The 23,814-nt window shown below is 37.9% G+C and overlaps 1 protein-coding gene and 1 non-coding gene across 2 annotated transcripts in view; both read left to right on the top strand.

Annotated features, from left to right (window-relative positions):
• Positions 1-22,469, top strand: part of LOC105036905 (inactive RHOMBOID-like protein 8) — a 26,033-nt gene extending 3,564 nt beyond the window's left edge. The window contains 6 exon segments of the mRNA XM_010912636.4: positions 8,873-9,036; positions 9,520-9,683; positions 9,757-10,019; positions 10,120-10,232; positions 10,235-10,245; positions 22,104-22,469. Coding sequence (XP_010910938.3) covers positions 8,873-9,036; positions 9,520-9,683; positions 9,757-10,019; positions 10,120-10,232; positions 10,235-10,245; positions 22,104-22,226 — 838 coding nt within the window. The 3' untranslated portion in view covers positions 22,227-22,469.
• Positions 22,470-22,647: 178 nt separating this feature from the next.
• On the top strand, positions 22,648-22,720 carry TRNAR-UCU (transfer RNA arginine (anticodon UCU)). The gene has a single exon. It is a non-coding gene; the product is annotated as a tRNA-Arg (tRNA).
• Positions 22,721-23,814: the final 1,094 nt, after the last annotated feature.

The following is a 23,814-nucleotide window of genomic DNA, read 5'->3' as shown; positions in this document are numbered from 1 at the left end:
GAGGCTATAAATTGCCTTCTTAAATCTGCCGACCATGTTTCCCCTTGAGCAACATGTCCAAGAGATTGCTCCATATATACCTCCTCTATCAAATTACCATATAAGAAGGAATTTTTGACATCGAGCTGGAACATAGGCCACTCTTTATTGATAGCCACTGAGATGATCACCCTGATGGAGTTTAGCTGAGTAATTAGTAAGAAGGTTTCAAAATAGTCAACACCATAAGTTTGAGTGAACTTTTTTGTGACAAGTCTGGCTTTATATCTTTCGATGGTCTTATTTGGGCTTATATTTGACGGTGAACACCCATCTGCAACCAACAATGTCAGCGCCACTTAGAGTAATTAGATCCCATGTACCTTGGGGGAGGAGAGCAGCCATCTCTTCATCCATAGCAACTTTTCAGGCTAGATTATCTAGAGCTTCCTTGCAAGACCTGGATACAGACATAGAGGACAACGATAAGGCAAACTGTGAAATGAAGGGGTAAGACGATCATAGGAAACAAAATAAGAAATGGGATGAGTAGTAGTAGATCATTTATCTTTATGGAGAGCAATTGGCAAATCGAAATCGGAGGTAATCATAGGAGATTCAGGCAATGGATGGCTCGGATCTACAGCTTAGACGAGGGATCAGGTGGAGTAGAGATAGGCGCCTGAGATCTGTGTCTTTTGGTATACACATATAATGGTTTAGCTATAGTATGAACAGGCATAGGTTCAACTGACTCAATGGATTGAGGAAGAGGAGGATGATCAATAAGGATGTCTGGAGACCCATCAGAGAAATAAGAAGTGGACTCAAAAAAGATAACATCCGCAGATGTGTGATACTTTCTGGTCATCGGATCATCATACCTATACCCCTTTTGAGTTTGGGAGTACCCCGTAAAGACACATTGGACTGACCTAGATAAGAATTTATCAAGACCAGATTAAAAAATCTGCACAAAACAAATACACCCAAAAGCAGATGGAGTGAGGGAAAATGGGTGTGTCAGGATAGAGGCACGAGTAGGGAATATCCTCATGGAGAACTGATGATGGCATTTGATTAATCACATAATAAGCAGACAAAATAGCATCTGCCCATAGATACTTAGGTACATGTATTTGAAGCATGAGAGTGTGAGCGACATCAAGTAAGTACTGATATTTTCTTTCAGCAACATTATTCTGTTAAGAGGTGTGGGCATAAGTGGTGTGATATAAAATACCATGATTATAGTATAATTAAGAAACATCATGCCTCAAAAATTCAAGAGCATTATCAGTGTGAAGAACACGAATGGAAGTGGAGAAATGGATTTTTATTTCATTATAAAAGATTTTGAGAACATCAGAAACTTGTGTCCTGTCTTTCAACATATATACCCAGGTCATTCAAGAATAATCATCGATAAAAATAATAAAATATCTAAAGCCAGCTACAGAAGTAAAATGACACTGACCCCAGACATTTGAATGAATTAACTTAAAGATTCTGAACTACGATTATTGACTTGACTTGGGTAGGAGGCACAATGATGCTTACCCATTTGACATGACTCACACTTTAAGGAAGAGACAGACGGCTCAACAGGTAGAACTTGTCGTGGCTTTTGTAAGGAAGGATGGCCTAATCAGTAGTGCCACAATAATGGAGAGACAGACGATGACGAAAGACTCATAGCTAAACCACAGAAGGATGCATTATTGTCAAGATAATAGAGGCCTCCTCTTTCACGCCCCAAACCAATTCTCGTCCCAGTCTGGAGATCCTAAAAAGCAGAATATGTAGGAAAGAATATCACAGGTTATTCAAGAATAATCATTGATAAAAATAATAAAATATCTAAAGCCAATTACAAAAGTAAAACGACACTGACCCCAGACATTAAAATGAATTAACTCAGATTTTGAACTACGATTATTGACTTGACTTGGGTAGGAGGCACGGTAGTGCTTACCTAATTGACATGACTCATACTCCAAGGAAGAGACCAGGCAGAACTTGTCGTAGCTTCTATAAGGAAGGATGGCCTAATCGGTAGTGCCACAACAATGGAGAGACAGATGATGGCGAAGGAATCATAGCTAAACCACAGAAGGATGCATCATTGTCAAGATAATAGAGGCCTTCTCTCTTAAACCCCAAACCAATTCTCATCCTAGTCTGGAGATCCTGAAAAGCACAATATGTAGGAAAGAATATCACTGAGCAATTATGAGACTTGGATATTTGGCTAATGGATAAAAGGCTAATAGAAAATTTTAGAACATGGAGCACATGATCTAAGGAAAGTGACGAGAAAGCGCGAACAACTCCCTCATTCAGAATAGGACAAGAAGAGTTATCAGTAACAACCACAGAAGGAGCAGGACTAAGACTAGACAAGGAAGTGAAATGGATTTTTATATCTATCATATGAGATGGCACTTCTGAATCTAATACCCAAGAATTAGTAGAGGAAGCAATGAGTACACCAGTACCTAGAGTCATGGCGTGAGTAGCTTTTTGTGCATTTTGAGTAGATTAAAACTGTAGAAATTTTTCATACTCAATTTAAGAGATTTGTATCATGCCAGAAGGAGCCAACAATGGTGGAGTAGGAGTATCAGATGTAGTTTTTGTAGAAACCATCTGCGCCCAGTCAGATCTATCAAACTTAAGCCAGCATTTTTCAGCCACATGATTGTTGCACCCACAATATGTATAGTGACATGGTCCTTTGTTAGCGGTGAGCGGACGACTACAATCAACACCACACCCTCTCCCTAAATCTTTACCACATCCTCTACCATGGCCTCGATTGTAGCCACCAACAGCCATAGTCGAGTGCTCCATCTGATATGTATTGATGGAGGTTAATATAGTTCCAGTGGAGACATGTAGAACTCTCTAGAAAAGATTGCAGACAAAGAAGGAACTAATCACCATCAAGAATCTGACCATGAATTTGATGAACTAATGAGGGATTCAACCTAGATAGAAATTTAGCAACTACCAGACCTTCACGATAGTCTTTTCACTTCTATGGATCCAGGACAAGGGGCTGATATAAATCTAACTTGTCAAGAATACCTCGCAGAGAGGCATAGTAATTGACTACAGATTGATCACCTTGCTATATTGTAAAGAGTTGCTCATAGAGTTCAAAAACTCTTGAAATATTCTTCTCATGGCCGTACATCTCTTTGAGGGTGTCCTAGATTTGTTTAGCCACCTTCAGGAACATGGCATAGGCACTAACTTTTCCTTCATGCTATTCAAGAATCATGACATAACACAACAGTCGCTAGGTAGCCAGTCATCATAGGTAGGATCTTTGGAATTTGGAGGATCTTCAGTCAGGTGTCGCATCTTTCATTGAACACCAATAAACATTTTAAATGATTGGGCCCACAAAACGTAGTTAGTGCCATTGAGCTTTATTGTAGTCACTGTTAGATTTCTTGTTGCAGTATCAAAATTGGGAGTCAAAGGTGTCGAGAGTTGTTTGTTATCATGATTTAAGGATGTCATAGCAGCTAGAGAGGAAAACAAAAACAATCAGACAGTAAAAGAGGGAAGGAAGGATATCTTTACACGACAGTCAAAGAAATCACGGGCAGTGTCCCATTTTCGTGATTAGTAGATAATCAAAAAGACATTCAAAGAACTTTTGCATGATTAGTAGATAATCAGAAAGACATTCAAAGAACTTTTGCATGGCATAGAAAAGGAATCTATGTTGATTTTGTTCAAGAACAGATTGCTCCTCGGGATGCACTGAAGGTCCCTCGGCCAATCTTATAGAATCACAAGCAAATTTTAGGAAACAGCAAGCAGAAGCATTAATCAGACCTTCAAGATGGTAAAGGATGGACTGTTATAGCTTAAACAGATTGATTTTAGCACTACAGTAGTAAGGATCTAGGAAGGACAAGAATCTAAAATCCTAGGCGGTGGCTAGGGTTCCAGAAAAAACCAGAGGCAACCATCGCTGGAGATCTCTAACAGTGGAGGAAGAGGGCGATGAAGAAGGTTGATGAGGAGATGGAAAGTGGTGGCAGTAGTGGTTTAAAAGACTTTGAAAAGGGAGGAGACAGGTAGGATTTTTGAGAAGAGAGTTGGAACTTTGGTGCGGCTAGGGCTTTGAATGTTGTCGGCAAAGAGGAGGGGCTGCGATGTGGGCTGCCATCGCTAAGGATGATGCGGGAGGGCTGCTGCGGCTAGGACTGCTGCAGAGGAGGATTTTAGGGGAGAGAGGGGACTCAAGCAGGATAGGTAGCGGCCAGAAGAGGATGGGCGGCAGCATGTGGTGGAAGGAGGGGTGGCGACTAGGCTTGGGTTGTGGAGAGGGTGCGGCAACCTGATCTGATACCATGTTGAAAGAAAAAGCTCAAAGGAATACAATTCACTAGTGAGATCCCATTTTTTTAAATAAATGAGAAACAAGTACATAAGAAGTACATATTTGAAAAGCAAATATATGCCATATTTAGGGACATACTAAATATGTCTTTCCTATATAAGGACCTATTAAATAAGCATAATCCTAACATGATTGAATTGGTTTTGTTTTAGATGTGATAGAGTTAGAAGTTTTGGAAGATATTTTTTGAATTATGTTGTACTGAGTGACCATCACACTATGGTAAGTGATTGTTTCACCCTTCTTCTTCCTCTTTATTTATGTGTTGCTTGTGTAGGTTCTGATGATGATGCTATTGTCCCTTCTTAACAATTGAAGTCATGGTTAGTAAGTGGGTACTTAAAAAGAAAAAAGAAAAAAGTCATGATTGAAAGAGGTGCATGATGTTTAGTTTTCCAACTTTTAGTGGGCTATATAATTAACTAAATGATACCAATCTTTTAGTGCCTAGTGTGACTATCTTGGTTTAGTTTTTGTTGGAAGAAAGGCTATTACCTTGTTGTTTTCCCAGCAATCCAGGGTCCTAGGAGGGGCAAATTAGGACAAAACATAACTTTTGGCATTTTTTTGACACAGTGGCTGCCTAGGACTTGAACCTGTTCTATTGTATCTGTCAGGCCAGGTCTTTTGCCATTGCATCAAGCAATGTCCCCCTTTGGTTTAAGCCACCAGAGGGGAAGAAAGAGAGAGGAGGGGAGTGAAAGATTGGTGGTGGTCCGTTGAGGCCACCAGAGGGTCGTCGAGGCTCTGTGGTCCTCCACAAGATGTGAAAAGAGAGAGAGAGATAGAGAGAGGGGGAGGAGAGAAGAGGAGTGAGGGGAAGATGGTGGGGAGGCCATTGGAGGGCCGTCGGACGGCCGAAATCCTATCCCGTGGTTGCCGCGGATTTGAACTCACGATGAAACAAGGGCGTCGTCCCTGTTTTAAACTCGCAACGACCGTAGGGCAAATTTGGGCCATCTGACAGCTATCTGGCAGCCCTCCAGCGGCCTCCTTGCCCTGTTCCGCTCACTTCTCTTCTCTCTCTTCCCCTCTCTCTATCTCTCTTTGCTCTCATTTCTTCTTGCAGAGGACCGCAAAGTCTGAGAGACCTTGATGGCCCTCCGATCACTGCTGGTGTCTCCGCCGGTCTCTCTTTCCTTCCCTCCCTCTCCCTCTCTCCTCCCCTCTCTCTTTCTTTCTCTTTTCCTCCCTGGTTCATCCCTTGTTTTCATATCAGTTCAAGCCCAATACAAGGGCATACCAACTCGTATCACCAGTCGACCAGCATGGGGTCCGGTTCCTAGTCAGCGAACCTTGCTTTTGATTGTTTTTCTTTTTTCCTTTTTTTGCTAAATAGGTCAGATGTTTTTTTAAAAATTGCTTGAGTGATTGATCGATATTTGAACATGGGATTGGCATTTCATGTATGGGAAGGAGTGTTTCATATAGTTAAGAAAAAGTTCTCATAGTCAAGAAAAAGAATTCATTGGACTATCAAATCAATCCTATATTTCAAACATTATAATCCTATCAAAAATTTGTTCGGAAAGGAGTGTTTCCTATTGTTTACCTCCTCGTACAATAATCTTTTGGGCCTCTATTTAGAAAATGGTTGAAGCTTTGTTTACTAGTGATGAACAAGTGCCAATCATGATGATTATTGGGTTTCCACAAATCTTATAAAGGTATTTTTTTGCAAATGATTAGGGATTTTGTTATTTTGTTAGATAAGAATCATGTTACAGCTTCATCATGTTGTAGCTATTTTTAGCTTTTGAATTTTATATTCTGAAATGATTATTAATAGACACTTAGGTACCATTTGGTATCACACATTTTTTATTTTCAGCAATAAAAATAAGTTTTTATTTTTACTCTATTTCTATTTTTTTGAAAAAATAAATATGTTTGTTATATTTAATTTTTTGAAAAACATAAATATAATTATAGTGGCAATGATATTATTAATGAAAATTTAGGTACCATTTGATATCATTTTTCTTAATTTAAAATAAAAAATAAAAAAATTATTTCTCTTGTATTTATATTTTTTAAAATAAATATTTGTGATGTAGTTAATTATTTTTAAAAATATAAAGATGATGATGGTGGTGTAGATGTGGTGGTGGAGATAGTGGAGGTCGCAGTGGTGGTGGTGGCAGTGGTGGCAATGATGGTGGTGCTAGTGGCAATAATGGTTGGACAATGATAATGCAGTGGTGGTGATGATGATGGTGGGACGGTGTGGCAAAGGTCATGGTGGTGTTAGCAATGTGGTAGTGGTTGGATGGTAGTTGCCTGGTTGCAGTGATGGTAATGGCTGTGGTGGTAGCGATAGTGGTGGAGATGACGACGACGATGATGATGGAGATGGTGGTGGTAGAGATGACAATAGTGACAGTGGTGGTAGTGATGGTTGTGGAGATAACAGTGACAATGGTAGTAATATTGGCTATAGTAGAGATGGAGTCAATGGTGGTGGAAGATGCATGAGTTTTTTATTTTTTATTTTAAATGTGAAAGCAAGAATTCTTATTTTTATTTTTGTAGAAATAATGAAATAATTTTTAAAAATAAAAAATAGAAATAATAGTGCCAAATATGTTTTCTTATCTCAATTTTTATAATTTTATTTTAAAAATAAAAAATAAATAAAAGCAATGCCAAACAAGCTTAGATTTATCTTTTGAACTTTTGATTGTTTTTCCCGTTCTAATAGAGTTTCTCTTGTTTAATGCTTTTCGCCTCTAATTTTTAAGGGGGTGAAAAGAAGAGATTTTTCTTTTGTTTAATTTTCCATCTTTTTTTGCTAAATAGGAGAGATGTTTATTTAGAAAATAGTTCAATGAATGATCAATATCTTGGGAGGGCCAAATTGGGGACAAACCTATCCATTGGCATTTTGGTACATAGTAGCCGCCCATGTATTTGAATCCGTGCTGTTGTGCTTGTCAGCCTAAGTCTTTTACCATTGCACCAAGCAATGGCCCCCTTTAGTTTAGTCTTTATTATGGTTTTGAAATTTATTTGTGTACTTCATAAATGATATGGTAGGTTTGTCTTCCTACCAATTTGTCTATTGGGCTTAAAGCGAGGTCATGTATTGCCCAAGATTGCCTTGGAAGGGCTTCCTATAGCAATTGAAAGATGGATCAGCATTACGTCGGGAGCCTGATACAAACTTTTGGGTTGGGCAGGCTTGTTGTTAGCATTATATTTAGACTTTCATTTCTTTGATTAAGTTATCTTAAGTGTTTGCCAGACAAAACCTTAGAAAAGCTGAATCAGTAAAATCTTACATGTTTTTTCTTATATTTTCATACTTTGTACTGGGGGTGAACATGAAACCAGATAATATCTTCCTGAATCCCTTTTCTTATCTGAATTTATCTAGACACAATTACAAATTAGGCATTCGATAAATATCCGTATCAATATCCATCAAAGCAAAATTGATATGGATCTCTGTAGACAACTATCAGGTCCATATCCAAATATTTGGTTTTGTTTGTAATCCTATTTGATCTTATATGACACATGAACATTTTAAGTGAAATAAATGACCATATTAACATGTTTCTAACAATCTGAATATTTGGTTTCTAGGTAATGTATAATCTTTTGGGGATTTAATCTTTATGAATTCTCTTTGTAAGAATAACCTAGTCTTCTGTTCTAGGTTCTGTCAACTTCTTCCTCAAGAAAGTTTTTTTAATGCTCCTGTACCATGCTCATCAATGGTATTAGGATGGTCAACAACTTACCAATTTCTGTGGCATTCAAATTTCTGGAAGCCAACCACATGTGATGCATGCTGCTACCTCATGAATAGGCCTTGACAGCATTGAGATTGTCCTCTGAAAAATACTATGCTTGGTTTTGGAAGGCATTGACTATATCAAGTCTTCTACAGGACAAAGCTCTAATCTTGACCCTGTATTTATAAAATAAGATTGGGACAAATTTATCCAATTTAAGTTATAAGAGCTATTATGCTTCAGACTATTAGATATCATCAGGGTCGCTTGATCCTTGTTTCTAACCAGTTAGCCTGGTTCCGGCTCAATCAGCTGAACAAAATGCATGCAAGAGATGCTTTTCATTTCAGCATATTCACTTCGTGGTTGCAATTGTTTTCTGCTTACGTTATAACTGCTATCAATTTTATGAAGATAAAACATGACATATGATTTGAAAGATCAATCTGACATATCATCAAGGATCATTTATAGCTAACCAAATTATTTATCCTGCTTCTTCTAGAAATGCACTGTTTAGTGGTGTTTAGAGTTTCCTGATGCACCTGCATTTTCTGCTACTAGAAGAACTGGACTTTGTGTATCTGTAGTTTACATTGTTGAGTAAGAAAAGGTCTATAAGCACAACTTTTATCTAACCATGAAAGATCTCTGAAATATCTGGTGAAGTAAAGGTAGCATAAAACTCATTCAAGTGCTGTTGTTTCAGTAATCTGCAACAACTTTGCAGGTTGGTTAAAGTGGGAGCTCTTCAACGGACTTTTGTAATTCAACGACATGAAAAATGGCGGCTTATGACATGCCCATGGTTGCATGCTGGGGTTATACATCTGGTTCTGGATGTTCTGAGTATTATTCTTTTAGGTGTTCACTTACAGCAGGATTTTGGCCCTGGTACATGATGCAGTCTCAAACTCTAAATTGTGTGCTGTCTAATTATTTCTTTTTTCTAGCATGATGAGGAGAATAAAAGTTCTGGTTTTCAGCATTAGCTTGTTTTTATACCATTCCTAGAAATTTGGAAGAATATAAAATGGACTGTGCATTCATTTACTTGTATCAAGCTTTGATTGTCAAGAGCCATGTCTATTGCTTTTGTCATGCAGTTCAAAATGGTTAGCGTTAAACTCCCTATAGAGGTTGCTAGTTACAAAGATTTCCAATACACGTTATTGAAGCTTGTGCTGTCAAAACTTGTGATACCTAAATTGTATTTTACATTTGCTGCTTTGCACAGTTTCTTTCATAACTATGGGGAGTTTTTTGACGATTTCCAGTTTTATACTATTTTTTCATTAGTCATCAAGAAATAAAATTCTTATATATTTTACAATTGCTCTAAATTAGTATTCCTTTGCTTTAATTTCTGTTTGGCAGCGAGGACTGGGATGATCTACCTACTCTCTGCTTTTCTAGGTAGTGTGGTATCCTCAATTTTTGTCCAGCATGTTCCAGTTGCAGGGTCATCTGCTGCTCTATTTGGATTCCTTGGTGCCACGCTATCTGGACTAATTCGTAACTGGCACATATATGCCAATAAGGTTGTTGAATTTCTAAGGGTTTTCCCTTGCTATATATACTTTGCTCCCCTGCTTAGTCTCTCTTTTTTTCCAGTTGACTGGAATAGCAGTGCTGTTAATTGTTGCTTCTATGAACTTCTCCTTGGGCTTGCTGCCACGTGTTGATAACTATGGAAACATTGGAGGCTTCTTATCAGGAATTCTTCTTGGATTTGCGCTTCTGTTTAATCCTCAATTGTCACAGTTGGAACGAAAGAAAGGCCTTTTTGACTATGATTTAAATAAAACTGTTCAATTGAGGCAAAAACTAGATAGGCCAGCTTCAAGGATTGTTGCTCTGGTCTTCTTTTTCACAATGTAAGTTTATTGCTTTAATTATGTGCTTGTGTCAAAGTTACACAAGTTGTTGAACTTGTTTATTGCTTTCAATTGCTTTTTGAAAATTTATTTAACGCAGTCTTGCTGGAGGGCTTGTAGCGGTATTTCATGGAGTAAATGCAAGCGAGCATTGCGGCTGGTGTCATTATATAAACTGTGTACCCACCAAATTGTGGAGCTGCAACGAGCGAGCAATCCTTGTGAGGTATGGCTATGTCGTTTAAATATCCATGCAATAAGATGGGCTTTTTATCATTTAGTTATCAGTCTTAAAACATGGCAAAACTTAATTAGGTAAATAGCTATTTGCCCATAGATATATAAAACAAGATTAGATCGATAATTGAAGTTATCTCACAAAATATATGAGCAACAGAAGAAGGCGTAGTATCAATTATGAGGGTATCATGTAGATATATTTTTCTACTTCTGAAACTATGTTGATGCCCTTTTACAGTAAGGAAGTCTCACCCTTTTCATAGATATGGATTGTCAGTGTTCCTTACTGGTTACTTTCTTCCTAAAACAATAGTAGATACTACAAATTATTTAGTCCAATAGCTTAGAATGCTATTTTCAGACAACTCCGTCATCTTTAATCTTGCAGGAAAACTTTTTCATCTTTGTTATGTTGTGAAAAACATAGTGAGAAAACCTATCAATGAGTGGGTCAAAAACTTGCGAACAATCCATGATTTGTTGATGAAAAGGATGGTGCTGGGTCATTCTCAAGGGCGGCTGAAGGGCAAGGCCATCAAAGTCCTTGCTTTAGGCTCCCCTTGCTTGGAGGCCCCCAGACACTCCATTGCATCCACCCACAAGAGGTCTCAAGGCGGGCAAGGGCTGAGCGACACAGCCACACAGGCGAGGAGGCATCGGGAGCGACTGGCTTTCCACCTTTCCTGTTCTCGACATCGAGCCCATCACAGGTGACCCGCCCAATCAATGAAGAGGATGGGGACCCATCCCGACAGCAGCGGAGGCCTTGAGAGGCGTCTCCGACGAGGTTCCAGTGGGTTTGAGGGGCGAGGGCTGGGCGACACAGGCGAGGAGGCACTAGCAGCGATGGACTTTCCTGTTCCCGACATCGAGCCTGTCACAGACTCACAGGCGACCCGCGGCCCGCCCCGTCGGTGGAGAGGAATGGATGGGGACCCATCCTGACGGCAGCGGAGGCCTTGAGAGGCATCTTCGGCGAGGTTCCAGTGGGTTTGAGGAGTGAGGGCTAGGCAACATAGGGGCGAGGAGGCACCGGCTTTCCCGTCCGACCATTCCTAATGTCGAGCCCATCACAGGCGACCCGCCCCGTCGATGGAGAGGATGGGGACCCACCCTAACGACAGTGGAGGCCTTAAGAGGCGTCTCCGATGAGGTTTCGGTGGATTTTAGGTTTGAGTCTCTCAGGGGCGGTTGAAGGGCAAGGCCACCAAAGTCCTTGCTTTAGGCCCCCTTGCTCAGAGGCCCCCATACCCTCCATTGTATCCACCCGTGAGAGGCCTCGAGGCGGGCGAGGGTTGGGCGACACAGCCACACAGGCGAGGAGGCACCGGAAGAGACCGACTTTCCACCTTTCCTGTTCTTGACATCGAGCCCGTCACAGGTGACCTACCTTGTCGATGGAGAGGATGGGGACCCATCCCAACGGCAGCGGAGGCCTTGAGAGGCATCTTCGGCGAGGTTCCAGTGGTTTGAGGGGCGAGAGTTGGGCGACACAAGCGAGGAGGCACTAGCAGCGACCGACTTTCCTGTTCCCGACGTCAAGCCTGTCACAGACTCACAGGCAACCCACGGCCCGCCCTGTCGATGGAGAGGAATAGATGGGCACTCATCCTGACGGCAGCGGAGGCCTTGAGAGGCGTCTTTGGCGAGGTTCTAGCGGGTTTGAGGGGCGAGGGTTGGGCGACATAGGGGTGAGGAGGCACCGGCTTTCCTGTCCAACCATTTTCGACGTCGAGCCCATCACAGGCAACCCACCCCATCGATGGAGAGGATGGGGACCCACCCTGACAGCAGTGGAGGCCTTAAGAGGCATCTCCGGTGAGGTTCTGGCAGGTTTTAGGTTTGAGTCTCTATGCGACCGTGGGGAAAGCCGGGAAGGCATCGGCTTTACCATTCCCAAGTCGGCAGACGCAATACGCATGTCATATGGCATGATGGTTCGTTGGGAAGATAAAACATGGTGGCATGACTGTCCGTTAGAAAAGATAAACATATTGTGGAGGTTAGTTGATGCTTCTATAGTTCTACCGATGCCCATAGCCCCTATGTTCTCTCACTTGCCAATTCTCAATGATACACAATGGCTATATACTATTTTATAAAATTAAATTATTTTTTAATTTTTCTTTTCTTATTCTGTTTACTCTTCTCCATGATAACAAGTTCTAACTCATTTTCTGTACTCCTACACCAGATAATTAATTAATTATTCATCCCATTTGCAATTAACATTCAACAATTGGGTACTATTATTCTAACCTTTGTAGATTTTTTATTTAATTTAAAATTTATATTATATTATTATATTATTTCTATTTTATTTAATAGTTGATTTATTGAATTAGAAATTTTGATTGTTGATTTTGTATTAGTTATTTTAAAAATATAAGATAATTGTAATAGCTAAATTTTTTTGATAATTCATAATAAGAACTTAAATATGTCAACTCAAAAATATGAATCTGGTTATTCAAAGTTTCAAAAAAAGAGAAGAATTGAAAGTTTAATATAATCTCAAAAAGGAGCTCTTGATAAATTTTTTACAAGTAATAAAAATAATAAATCAAAAAATATTGGTGAACGTTTCTTAAATGAACAAGTTAATAATCTTTTAGAGTTAGATGATAATAAAATACTAGAATAAGAGGAAGTCAATGAAGAGATTCAAAATAATCCTTAAACTCATGGTGAAGAGAACCAACCTGTTAATTTAAATGATTGAATATTTAAAAATATTAATGATCCAAATTAATGGACAAATATTGATACAAATTTGAAAGATTTATTAGTAGAAAAAAGTTCAATTCTAGTTAATGATATAGATTTTTCTAAAGATGAATTTTCAAGATATTTTTTTACTATATATTATATTCAAAAGTTAGCAAATAGAGAAAAGCATGAAAGAAGATGGCTAGTTTATTCAAAAGATTTGGATAAAGTATTTTATTTTTATTGTAAATTATTTGACTTTGCTTCTAGTACAAATAAACTAGCTAATATTGGTACTAGAGATTGAAGAAATCTTAGTGCTAAGCTTAAGAGTCATGAGATAAGTAATGAGTATATTATTAATATGAGTTCATGGATTGATTTAGAAATAAGATTGTTGAAAAATAAAATAATTGATAAAAGTGTTCAATAACAAATAAATAGGAATGAAGAGCATTGGAAAAAAGTATTATTAAGAATTTTTTTGATAATAAAAATTTTTGATAAAAATAATTTGACTTTTCATAAAAAAAATAAAAAAATCTATCAAGAAAATAATGATAATTTTTTAAGTCTAATTGAAATGATTGCAGAATTCGATTCGATAATGCAAGAATATACTTGACACATTAAAGATAATAAAATTCATATTCATTACCTTGGACAAAATATACAAAATAAATTGATAAATTTATTAGCAAGTGAAATTAGAAATAAAATTATTTAAAAAATTATAAAAAGTAAAATATTTTTCAATAATACTTGATTGCACTTCAGATGCAAATCATCAAAAGCAAATGTCTTTTATATTACGATGTATGGATATTTCATCAAGTCCAATCAAAATTATAAAATATTTTTTAAAATTTTTAAAATTAGATGATACAACTGGAAAATTTTTTTTTGATGCCATTGTAAATGAAATAAAATATATTGGACTTGATATTAATAATTTAAGAGGACAGGGATATGATAATGGATCTAATATGAAGAGAAAACAACAAGAAGTGCAAAAAAGACTTTTAGATGTAAATTCTAGATCTTTTTATACATTATGTGGTTATCACAATCTAAATTTAGTATTTTGTGATATGGCTAATTCTTGTACTAAAGTTATATCATTTTTTGGAATGGTACAACGTATATATTCATTATTTTCTCTTCTACTAAAAAATGAAAAATTTTACAAGATAATATATCTGGTCTAACTCTTAAATCATTGTCACAAACATATTGGAAAAGTCGTATTGAAAGTATTAAAGTAATAAGATTTTTAGCTCCACAAATAAGATATGCTTTATTAAAATTAGCAAAAGTTAGTGAAGATCCCAAAATCAAAAGTGAAGCTAATTGCTTAGCAACATATGAGCTTGAAAATTTTAAATTTTTATTGGGCATGACTATTTGATATGATATATTATTTGCTGTTAACTGAGTTAGTAAAAGTTTACAATTAAAAGATATGCATATTGATGTTGCTATAGAATAACTAAAAGATCTTTTTTTTTTTGAAAAATATAGAGAAGATGGATTTACATCTACTATGATTTTTTCTAAAAAAATTACATTGAAAATGAAAATAAAATCTAAATTTCATAATAAACGTATCATTTGTAGAAAAAAATAATTTGATGAGAATATTGATAATAAAATAACAAAATCTCTTGAAAAATTATTTAAAATTGATTATTTCTTATATATAGTAGATCAAATAATTTTTTCACTCCAAAGTAGATTTGAATAGTTTAAGATATATGAAAATATTTTTGATTTTCTATTTAACAGTTAAAATTTGAAGTCATTAGACAATGATAGTTTGAAAAAATATTGCTTTAATCTTGAATGTTCCTTAAAATATAATAACTACTCTAATATTGATGGTTTAGATTTACTTTCAAAGTTAAGAGTTTTAAAAGAAATTATACAAGTAGAAGATAACACTCCAATAGACATACTCAATCATATAAGAAGACTCGACTCTTTTCCAAATGCATATATTATTTTTAAAATAATGTTAATAATTTCAGTAAGTGTTACTTCGACAAAAAAAAAAATTTCAAAACTAAAATTAATAAAATTTTACTTAAGATCAACAATGTCTTAAGAAAGATTAAATGGATTGACTATATTATCAATTGAAAAAGAAATATTAGAAGAATTTGATTATAAAAATTTAATTAAAAATTTTGCATCTCAAAAAGCTAGAAAAATAAAATTTTAATAAAAAATTTATATAAATTTTAATAAAAAAAAGATCTCATTTTAATAGTTAGCTTTAGGCCCCTATATGTGTTGAGCCGCCCCTGGCTCAGTTTCCATGCGGCCGCAGGGGGAGCCGAGAAGGCACTGACTTTACCGTTCCCAAGTTGGCATGATGGTCCGTTGGGAAGATAAAACACGATGGCATGACTGTCCGTTAGAAAAGATAAACGTACTGTGGAGGTTAGTTAATGCTTCTATAGTTCTAGCGATGCCCACAGCCCCTATGTTCTCTCACTTGCCAGTTTCGGATGATACACAATGGCTATATACTATTCTATAAAATTAAGTCAGTTTTTAATTCTTCTTTTTTATTCTATTTACTCTTCTCCTTGATAACAAGTTCTAACTCATTTTTTGCACTCCTGTACAAGAAATTAGTTAATTATTCATCCCATTTGCAACTAGCATTCAATAATTAGGTACTATTATTCTAAGTTTTATAGATTTTTTATTTAATTTAAAATTTATATTATATTATTACATTGTCTCTATTTTATTTAATAGTTGATTCATTGAATTAGAAATTTTGATTGTTGATCTTGTATTAGCTATTTAAAAAATATAAGATAATTGTAATAGCTAAATTTTTTTGATAATTTATAATAAGAATTTAAATATGTCAACTCAAAAATATGAATCTGGTTATTCAAAGTTTCAAAAAAAGAGAAGAATTGAAAGTTTAATACAATTTCAAAAAGGAGCTCTTGATAAATTTTTTACAAGTAATAAAAATAATAAATCAAAAAATATTGATGACCGTTCCTTAAATGAACAAGTTAATAATCTTTTAGAGTTAGATGATAATAAAATATTAGAATAAGAGAAAGTCAATAAAGAGATTCAAAATAATCTTCAAACTCATAGTGAAGAGAACCAACCTGTTAATTTAAATGATTGAATTCTTAAAAATATTTATGATTCAAGTTAATGGATAAATATTGATATAAATTTGAGAGATTTATTAGTAAAAAAAGATCCAATTCTAGTTAATGATATAGATTTTCCTAAAGATGAATTTTCAAGATATTTTTTTACTACATATTATATTCAAAAGTTGGCAAATGGGAAAAGCATAAAAGAAGATGGCTAGTTTATTCAAAAGACTTGAATAGAGTATTTTGTTTTTATTGTAAATTGTTTAACTCTATTTCTAATACAAGTAAACTAGCTAATGTTGGCACTAGAGATTGGAGAAATCTTAGTGCTAAGCTTAAGAGTCATGAAATGTGTTGGGTGGATGTCTGGCCAGGACACCACCTTCCAAGATCTTTTCAGTACCACGCGATGCAGCAGGAAGAAAGAAGAAACAAAATAAAAAGAAAACAATCAAAATACGTGGATCAGCCACAACAAGGCTCGTCTCCACGGGGCATGCAAACTTCACTATGAAAAAGAAAATTTTACAAGAGGAGACCTCACCCTCAACCCTTGTACATCCAATTCTCTCTCACCTGAAGTTCCCCTCACAAAAGCTCTCTCTCTCTTGAAGACCCTCCCTGAACCCCTGAAGTGCCTGGCGACCGCTGTCCAGGAGCCTCCTGCTCCTTCTCTCACAGCGCTCTCGCCTCTCTCTTCTCGGGTTCGTACGGACTTCGTACGGTGAGAAATCCGAATCACACCCTCTCTGTTTCATCACAGGGCCTTTTATAGATCTTAATCACGACTTAGATCATGATTAGGACTCCTTAATCAACCCAAATCACGTCCCAAACCGTTGGATCAAGACCGGGAGCCACCTGGACCGTCGGATCGCGCTCCGGTCCACGAAATAGTGCCGTGGACCGCGAGAAACACGTGAAAAACGCCCATGCAGTCCACAGGCCCCGTCGTGGACCGCCCGGTCCACGGTGGACCGGGGCAAAGGGCCAGCAGGGCCGGCAGGGCCTGGGCCGGCCCGTGCCTGCGCGTGGGCCTGTGCGCGCCTGGGCCGCACGCCCGCCTGGGACGCGCGCTCGCCTGGGCCGCAGGCCTGGGTCGCGCGTCCTGCGCGCTGCCGCCTGCGGCCACGCTGCTGCCGCCCGCCGGCGGTCCTCCACTGCCTCGATTCTCGTGCCGACTTCAAAAGCTCGTATCTCCTCCATCCGAGCTCCGATTCAGGTGATCTTGGTCTCGTTGGACTCCATTTTTTGCCGCGAATCTCGCTGTGGGCTCAATGTGGGTTGAATCTCGAGGCATCAAATTCTAACAATCTCCACCTCGACTCGATATTCGGCCTCCTCCAAACTCCGAGAGCTTCTGGATCTCCTCGCCCCCATGCCCTGGGGCAATCACCTGCTGATCATGGATGGGCAAACATGGGAGTCGAGCCAGGCTGCTCGATCCCATCTCCGTCGTATGCTGTGCTCCTCCTGACCTGAGACCTGCTCGGGGCATCGTCCTGCGACAATAGGAATCTCACCTTGCGACGTCGCCTCTCGTCCTCCCGAGTCTCCTGTCTCATGCCCGATCCGCCTCTTGGAGCTCCACCTCGCTCTGGGCTCCACCTGGCTCCCGAAGCTCCACCTCGCACTGGGCTCCCTGTCAGGTAATAATGTCCTCTGCTCCCCTTCTTCCCCTCCAGCACAATCTTATCGCCGCGTAGCACCCTCAGGATTCTTCCACCAGCTACCGTCCTGTAGCCTCTCGAATCCAGTCTGCTAAGTGAGATAAGATTTCGCCTGAAATCGAGTTTGTATCGGACCTCCCCCAATCTCCTCACTGCACCATCATGTGTCCTCCAGCTGACCGTCCCAATGCCTCTGATCGCACAGCTCGATCCATCCGACAGATATACAGTGCCCTCACTGTTCTCCAGGGAGTCAAGCTGCTCCTTTCTGCAACACGCATGATAGGGGCATGCAGAATCTAATATCCACTGCTGGGAAGAAGTAGATACCTCGTCAGATATCTCAAAGACATCTCCATCTAAATCACTGCCGGCCGTCGCTACAGCAGCCACCGTTCGATTTTTCAGTTGAGGGCAATCTCTGGCTAGATGCCCCAACTCCTTACACCGGTAACATCTGATTTTGCTCAAGTCCCTTCTGGACTTGGACCGCCCTCGTTGTGATCTCCTGTCGCTCCGTCTACCGCCTCCTGCACCTCCAGAAGCCACCAAAGCTGAGCTATCGACACCTGAGCTCGAAGCTGGATTCTCTCTCTTGAGAACCTCGTTCTGGAGTATCGCCGCGGTGACCTCGTCCATCTTGATAGTGCTCTTCCCCACTAGAAGAGCAGTCACCAAGGACTCGTACGAAGAGGGAAGCGACGCCAGCAAAACCAGCGCCCTGGTCTTCTCCTTAACGTTCTCGCCAATGCTGAAAAGGTCGGTGAGGATCTTCTGGAAGTGGCTCAGATGCTCCTGCACGCTCTGTCCCTCAGTCATCCGCAGTTGGTAAAACTGTCTCCAGAGGAAAAGAGTGTTGGTGAGAGACTTCGCCATGTACAACTCCTCGAGCTTCGACCATAGCACCGTCGGGAAAGTCTCGCTCAGCACATGGATCACCTCCTCATCCGCCAGGTACATGCGGATGGTACTCACCGCCTGCATCTGTAGCCGTTTCCAATCCCGCACCTTCATGGTGGTCGGCTTCTCATCGCACAAGAAAGCATCGATCAACCTCTGTTGGATGAGCACGTCCTTCACCCTTCCCTGCCACAAGGAGAAATTGCTCTTACCATCGAACTTGTTGATCTCCATCTTGATTGTTCCTATTTTCTCCATCTTCAGTCTTGCTCACCACCACTGCAATCTGCGTCCTTGTACCAACCTGGCTCTGATACCACTTGTTGGGTGGATGTCTGGTCAGGACACCACCTCCCAAGATCTTTTCAGTACCACGCGATGCAGCAGGAAGAAAGAAGAAACAAAACAAAAAGAAAACAATCAAAATACGTGGATCAGCCACAAAAGGGCTCACCTCCACGGGGCATGCAAACTTCACTATGAAAAAGAAAATTTTACAAGATGAGACCTCACCGTCAACCCTTGTACACCCAATTCTCTCTCACCTGAAGTTTCCCTCACAAAGCTCTCTCTCTCTTGAAGACCCCCCTGAATCCCTGAAGTGCCTGGCGACCACTGTCCAGGAGCCTCCTGCTCCTTCTCTCACAGCACTCTCACCTCTCTCTCTTCTCGAGTTCGTACGGACTTCGTACGGCGAGAAACCCGAATCACACCCTCTCTGTTTCATCACAGGGCCTTTTATAGACCTTAATCACGGCTTAGATCATGATTAGGACTCCTTAATCAACCCAAATCACGTCCCAAACCGTCGGATCAAGATCGGGAGCTACCTGGGCCGTCGGATCGCGCTCCGGTCCATAGAATAATACTGTGGACTGCGAGAAACGCGTGGGAAACGCCCACGCGGTCCACAGGCCCCGCCGTGGACCGCCCGGTCCACAGGCCCCGCCGTGGACCGCCCGGTCCACGGTGGACCGGGGCAAAGGGCCAACAGGGCCGGCAGGGCCTGGGCCGGTCCGCGTGCGTGGGCCTGGGCCGCGCCTGCGCGTGGGCCTGCGCGCGCCTGGGCCGCTCACCCACCTGGGCCGCGGGCTTGGGTCGCGCGTCCCGCGCGGGCCTGGGTCGCACGTCCCGCGCGCCGCCGCCTGCGGCCGCGCTGCCGCCCGCCGCCGGTAGCCGGCGGTCCTCCGCTGCCTCGATTCTCGTGCCGACTTCAAAAGCTCGTATCTTCTCCATCCGAGCTCCGATTCAGGTGATCTTGATCTCGTTGGACTCCGTTTTTTACCGCGAATCTCGCTGTGGACTCAATGTGGGCTGAATCTCGAGGCGTCAAATCCTAACAAAATGAGTAATGAGCATATTATTAATATGAGTTCATGGATTGATTTAGAAATGAGATTGTTGAAAAATAAAATAATTGATAAAAATATTCAATAACAAATAAATAGAGATGAAGAGTATTGGAAAAAAATATTATTAAGAATTCTTGTGGTAGTAAAAACTCTTGATAAAAATAATTTGACTTTTTTGAGAAAAATGAAAAGATCTATCAAAAAAATAATGATAATTTTTTAAATCTAATTGAAATGATTGTAGAATTTGATCCGATAATGCAAGAATATACTCGACGCATTAAAGCCAATAAAATTCATACTCATTACCTTAGACATAATATACAAAATAAATTGATAAATTTATTAGCAAGTAAAATTAGAAATAAAATTATTTAAAAAATTATAAAAAATAAAATATTTTTCAATAATACTTGATTGTACTTCAGGTGCAAGTCATCAAGAGTAAATGTCTTTTATATTGTGATGTATGGATATTTCATCAAGTCCAATCAAAGTTATGAGATATTTTTTTGAATTCTTAAAAGTAGATGATATAACTGAAAAAAGTCCTTTTGATGCCATTGTGGATGAAATAAAATATATTAAATTTGATATTAATAATTTAAGAGGACAGAGATATGATAATGGATCTAATATGAAGAGCAAACAACAAGAAGTGCAAAAAAGACTTTTAGATTTAAATTCTAGATCCTTTTATACATCATGTAGTTGTCACAATCTAAATTTAGTACTTTGTGATATGGTTAATTCTTGTACTAAAACTATATCATTTTTTGGAGTGGTACAACGTATATATTTACTATTTTCTTCTTCTACTAAAAGATGAAAAATTTTACAAGATAATATATCTAGTCTAACTCTTAAATCATTGTCACAAACATGTTAGAAAAGTTATATTGAAAGTATTAAAGCAATAAGATTTTCAGCTCCACAAATAAAAGATGCTTTATTGAAATTAGCAGAAGTTAGCGAAGATCCCAAAATCAAAAGTGAAGCTAATTGCTTAGCAATATATGAGCTGGAAAATTTTAAATTTTTATTGGATATGATTATTTGATATGATATATTGTTTGCTGTTAACTGAGTTAGCAAATATTTACAATCAAAAGATATGCATATTGATGCTGCTATAGAACAACTAAAAGATATTCTTTTTTTCTAAAAAAATTATAGAGGAGATGGATTTACATCTACTATGATTTTTTCAAAAGAAATTGCATTTGAAATGAAAATAAAATCTAAATTTTATGATAAATGTATCATTCGTAGAAAGAAACAATTTGATGAAAATATTGATAATGAAATAACAAAATCTCTTGAAGAATCATTTAAAATTGATTATTTTTTATATATAGTAGATCAAGCAATTTTTTCACTCCAAAGTAAATTTGAATAGTTTAAGATATATAAAAATATTTTTGATTTTATATTTAGCAATAAAAAATTAAAGTCACTAGACAATGATAATTTGAAAAAATATTACTTTAATCTTGAATGTTCTTTAAAATGTAATAACTACTCTGATATTAATGGTTTACATTTACTTTTAGAGTTAAGAGTTTTAAAAAAAAATATACAAATGGAAGATAACAGTCCAATAGACATACTCAATCATATAAGAAGACTTGGTTCTTTTCCAAATGCATATATTACTTTTAGAATAATGTTAACAATTTCAGTAAGTGTTGCTTAAGCAGAAAGAAGTTTTTTAAATATAAAATTAATAAAATCTTACTTAAGATCAACAATGTCTTAAGAAAGATTAAACAGATTGACTATATTATCAATTGAAAAAAAAAAATATTAAAAAAATTTGATGATAAAAATTTAATTAAAAATTTTACATCTAAAAAAATTAAAAAAATAAAATTTTAATAAAAAATTTATATAAATTTTAATAAAAAAAATCTCATTTTAATATTTAGCTTTAGACCCTCGTATACGTTGAACCCCTTGTCATTTTAGGGAGAAAGAGGTGGACCCCTTCATGAATTTATTGTGAATTCTGGTATATATCCAGCTGAGATTCTGATGAAGCCTGCTGATGTTCTGTTGTTATATTGTTGGGTGCAGGTGATGGTGAGCAACAGCCGGCTGACAATAATGTGCATGGCCGGTGGCAAGTTCCGAACATATCCTCTTGCCGACATCTCACGGGAGAGGACTGGAGACCTGTGCAGTCTCATCTGTTCCTGAGAGTCTGTGTACTCTTGGAGATGAACTTTGTATTTTGTTCCATGAACGGTGAGGATTGGGTTTCGGGAGGTTTGTTGAGGGCTGAGCCCTTCCTGTTCTTCTATACTTCGATGTAACATGATGGGCTTCCTGTCGACTTGTGCATTTTCTTGTATGAGTACGAAATGAGGGTTTCAAACGGAGAAAGAAATTTCTTTGGTATAAATCAACACTATGTTTTAAACGAATATATATTGTTTCCTTCCTTCCACAGAAATCTTTTGGCCCTCTAAAATGGTTGAAGCTGTGTTTTAGGTGATGGACAGGCGTCAATCACGTCGATCATTGGGGAGATCCAAATCTTATGAAGGCGGTTGCTTGTAAATGAGGAATCACGTTAGAACTTCACTTTAATGATGATGAAGCAAAGAAGCACCAAGAAGCGCCCGTGGCCTAATGGATAAGGCGTCTGACTTCTAATCAGGCGATTGTGGGTTCGAGTCCCACCGGGCGTGAATGTTAACTTGTGGAGTTTCAAACTAATTTTTATTCTTACAGCACATTTGGCAACTTTTTATTTATTTTCTTTATTTTAAAAACAAAATCAAAACTAAGGTACTGCATAAGTTTGGTCCTATTGACTTCATTTTTATACTATTCAAAATTAATTTTTATTCTTACAACATATTTGGCATCTTTTTATTTATTTTTTATTTTTAAAAACAAAATCAAAACTAGGGTATTGTATAAGTTTGGTCCTATTGACTTCATTTTTATATTTTTCAAAAATTAATTTTTATTCTTATAACATATTTGGCATCTTTTTATTTATTTTTTATTTTTAAAAACAAAATCAAAACTAAGGTACTGTATAAGTTTGGTCCTATTGGCTTCATTTTTATACATTTTAAAAATTAATTTTCATTCTTACAGCATATTTGGCATCTTTTTATTTAATTTTTTATTTTGAAAAACAAAATCAAAACAAGGGTACTGTATGAGTTTGGTCCTAGGAAAATTCTTTGTACATCGCCTGCGGTATAGAAAATCCGATATAGAGTACACCACTTCATCCTACTGGATCACGTATCCATCGCTTTTCAACACGTATTTAATACCTATTTAATATCCACAGTTTTACTTTTTCGTTTGAAATTTTGAATGATGAAAATATCCCTTTCCTTCCGAAAAAATTATGATATTATGTACAGATATTATAGCATCCTACATTGAAATTATTATTTTCTGTGATAATTTTTTAATGATAAAAATGACTAAAATACTCTTCCCTCTTTATGGTAATTATGATAATTTTTCAATGACGAAAATGTCATTCCCTCTTTATAATATCCTATAAGAAAATTATGACATCTCGTGCAGAAAGTCATAATTTCAATGTAGGATGCCATAATATTTACACAAATTATCATAATTTTTTCGAAAAGAAAAAGATATTTTCATCATTCAAAATTTCAAACAAAAAAGTAGAACTGCGGACATTAAATATGCATTGGAAAGCGGTGGCTACGTAGTCCAATAAGACGAAGTGATATGCTTCACGTCAGATTTTCTATACCATAGGCTGTGTACAAAGAATTTCTCTTTGATC

This window comes from Elaeis guineensis, chromosome 1 (assembly GCF_000442705.2).
Source record: "Elaeis guineensis isolate ETL-2024a chromosome 1, EG11, whole genome shotgun sequence".
Taxonomy (NCBI): domain Eukaryota; kingdom Viridiplantae; phylum Streptophyta; class Magnoliopsida; order Arecales; family Arecaceae; genus Elaeis; species Elaeis guineensis.
Note: the sequence above shows the minus strand (reverse complement) of the source record. Positions and strands in the feature narration are given on the sequence as shown.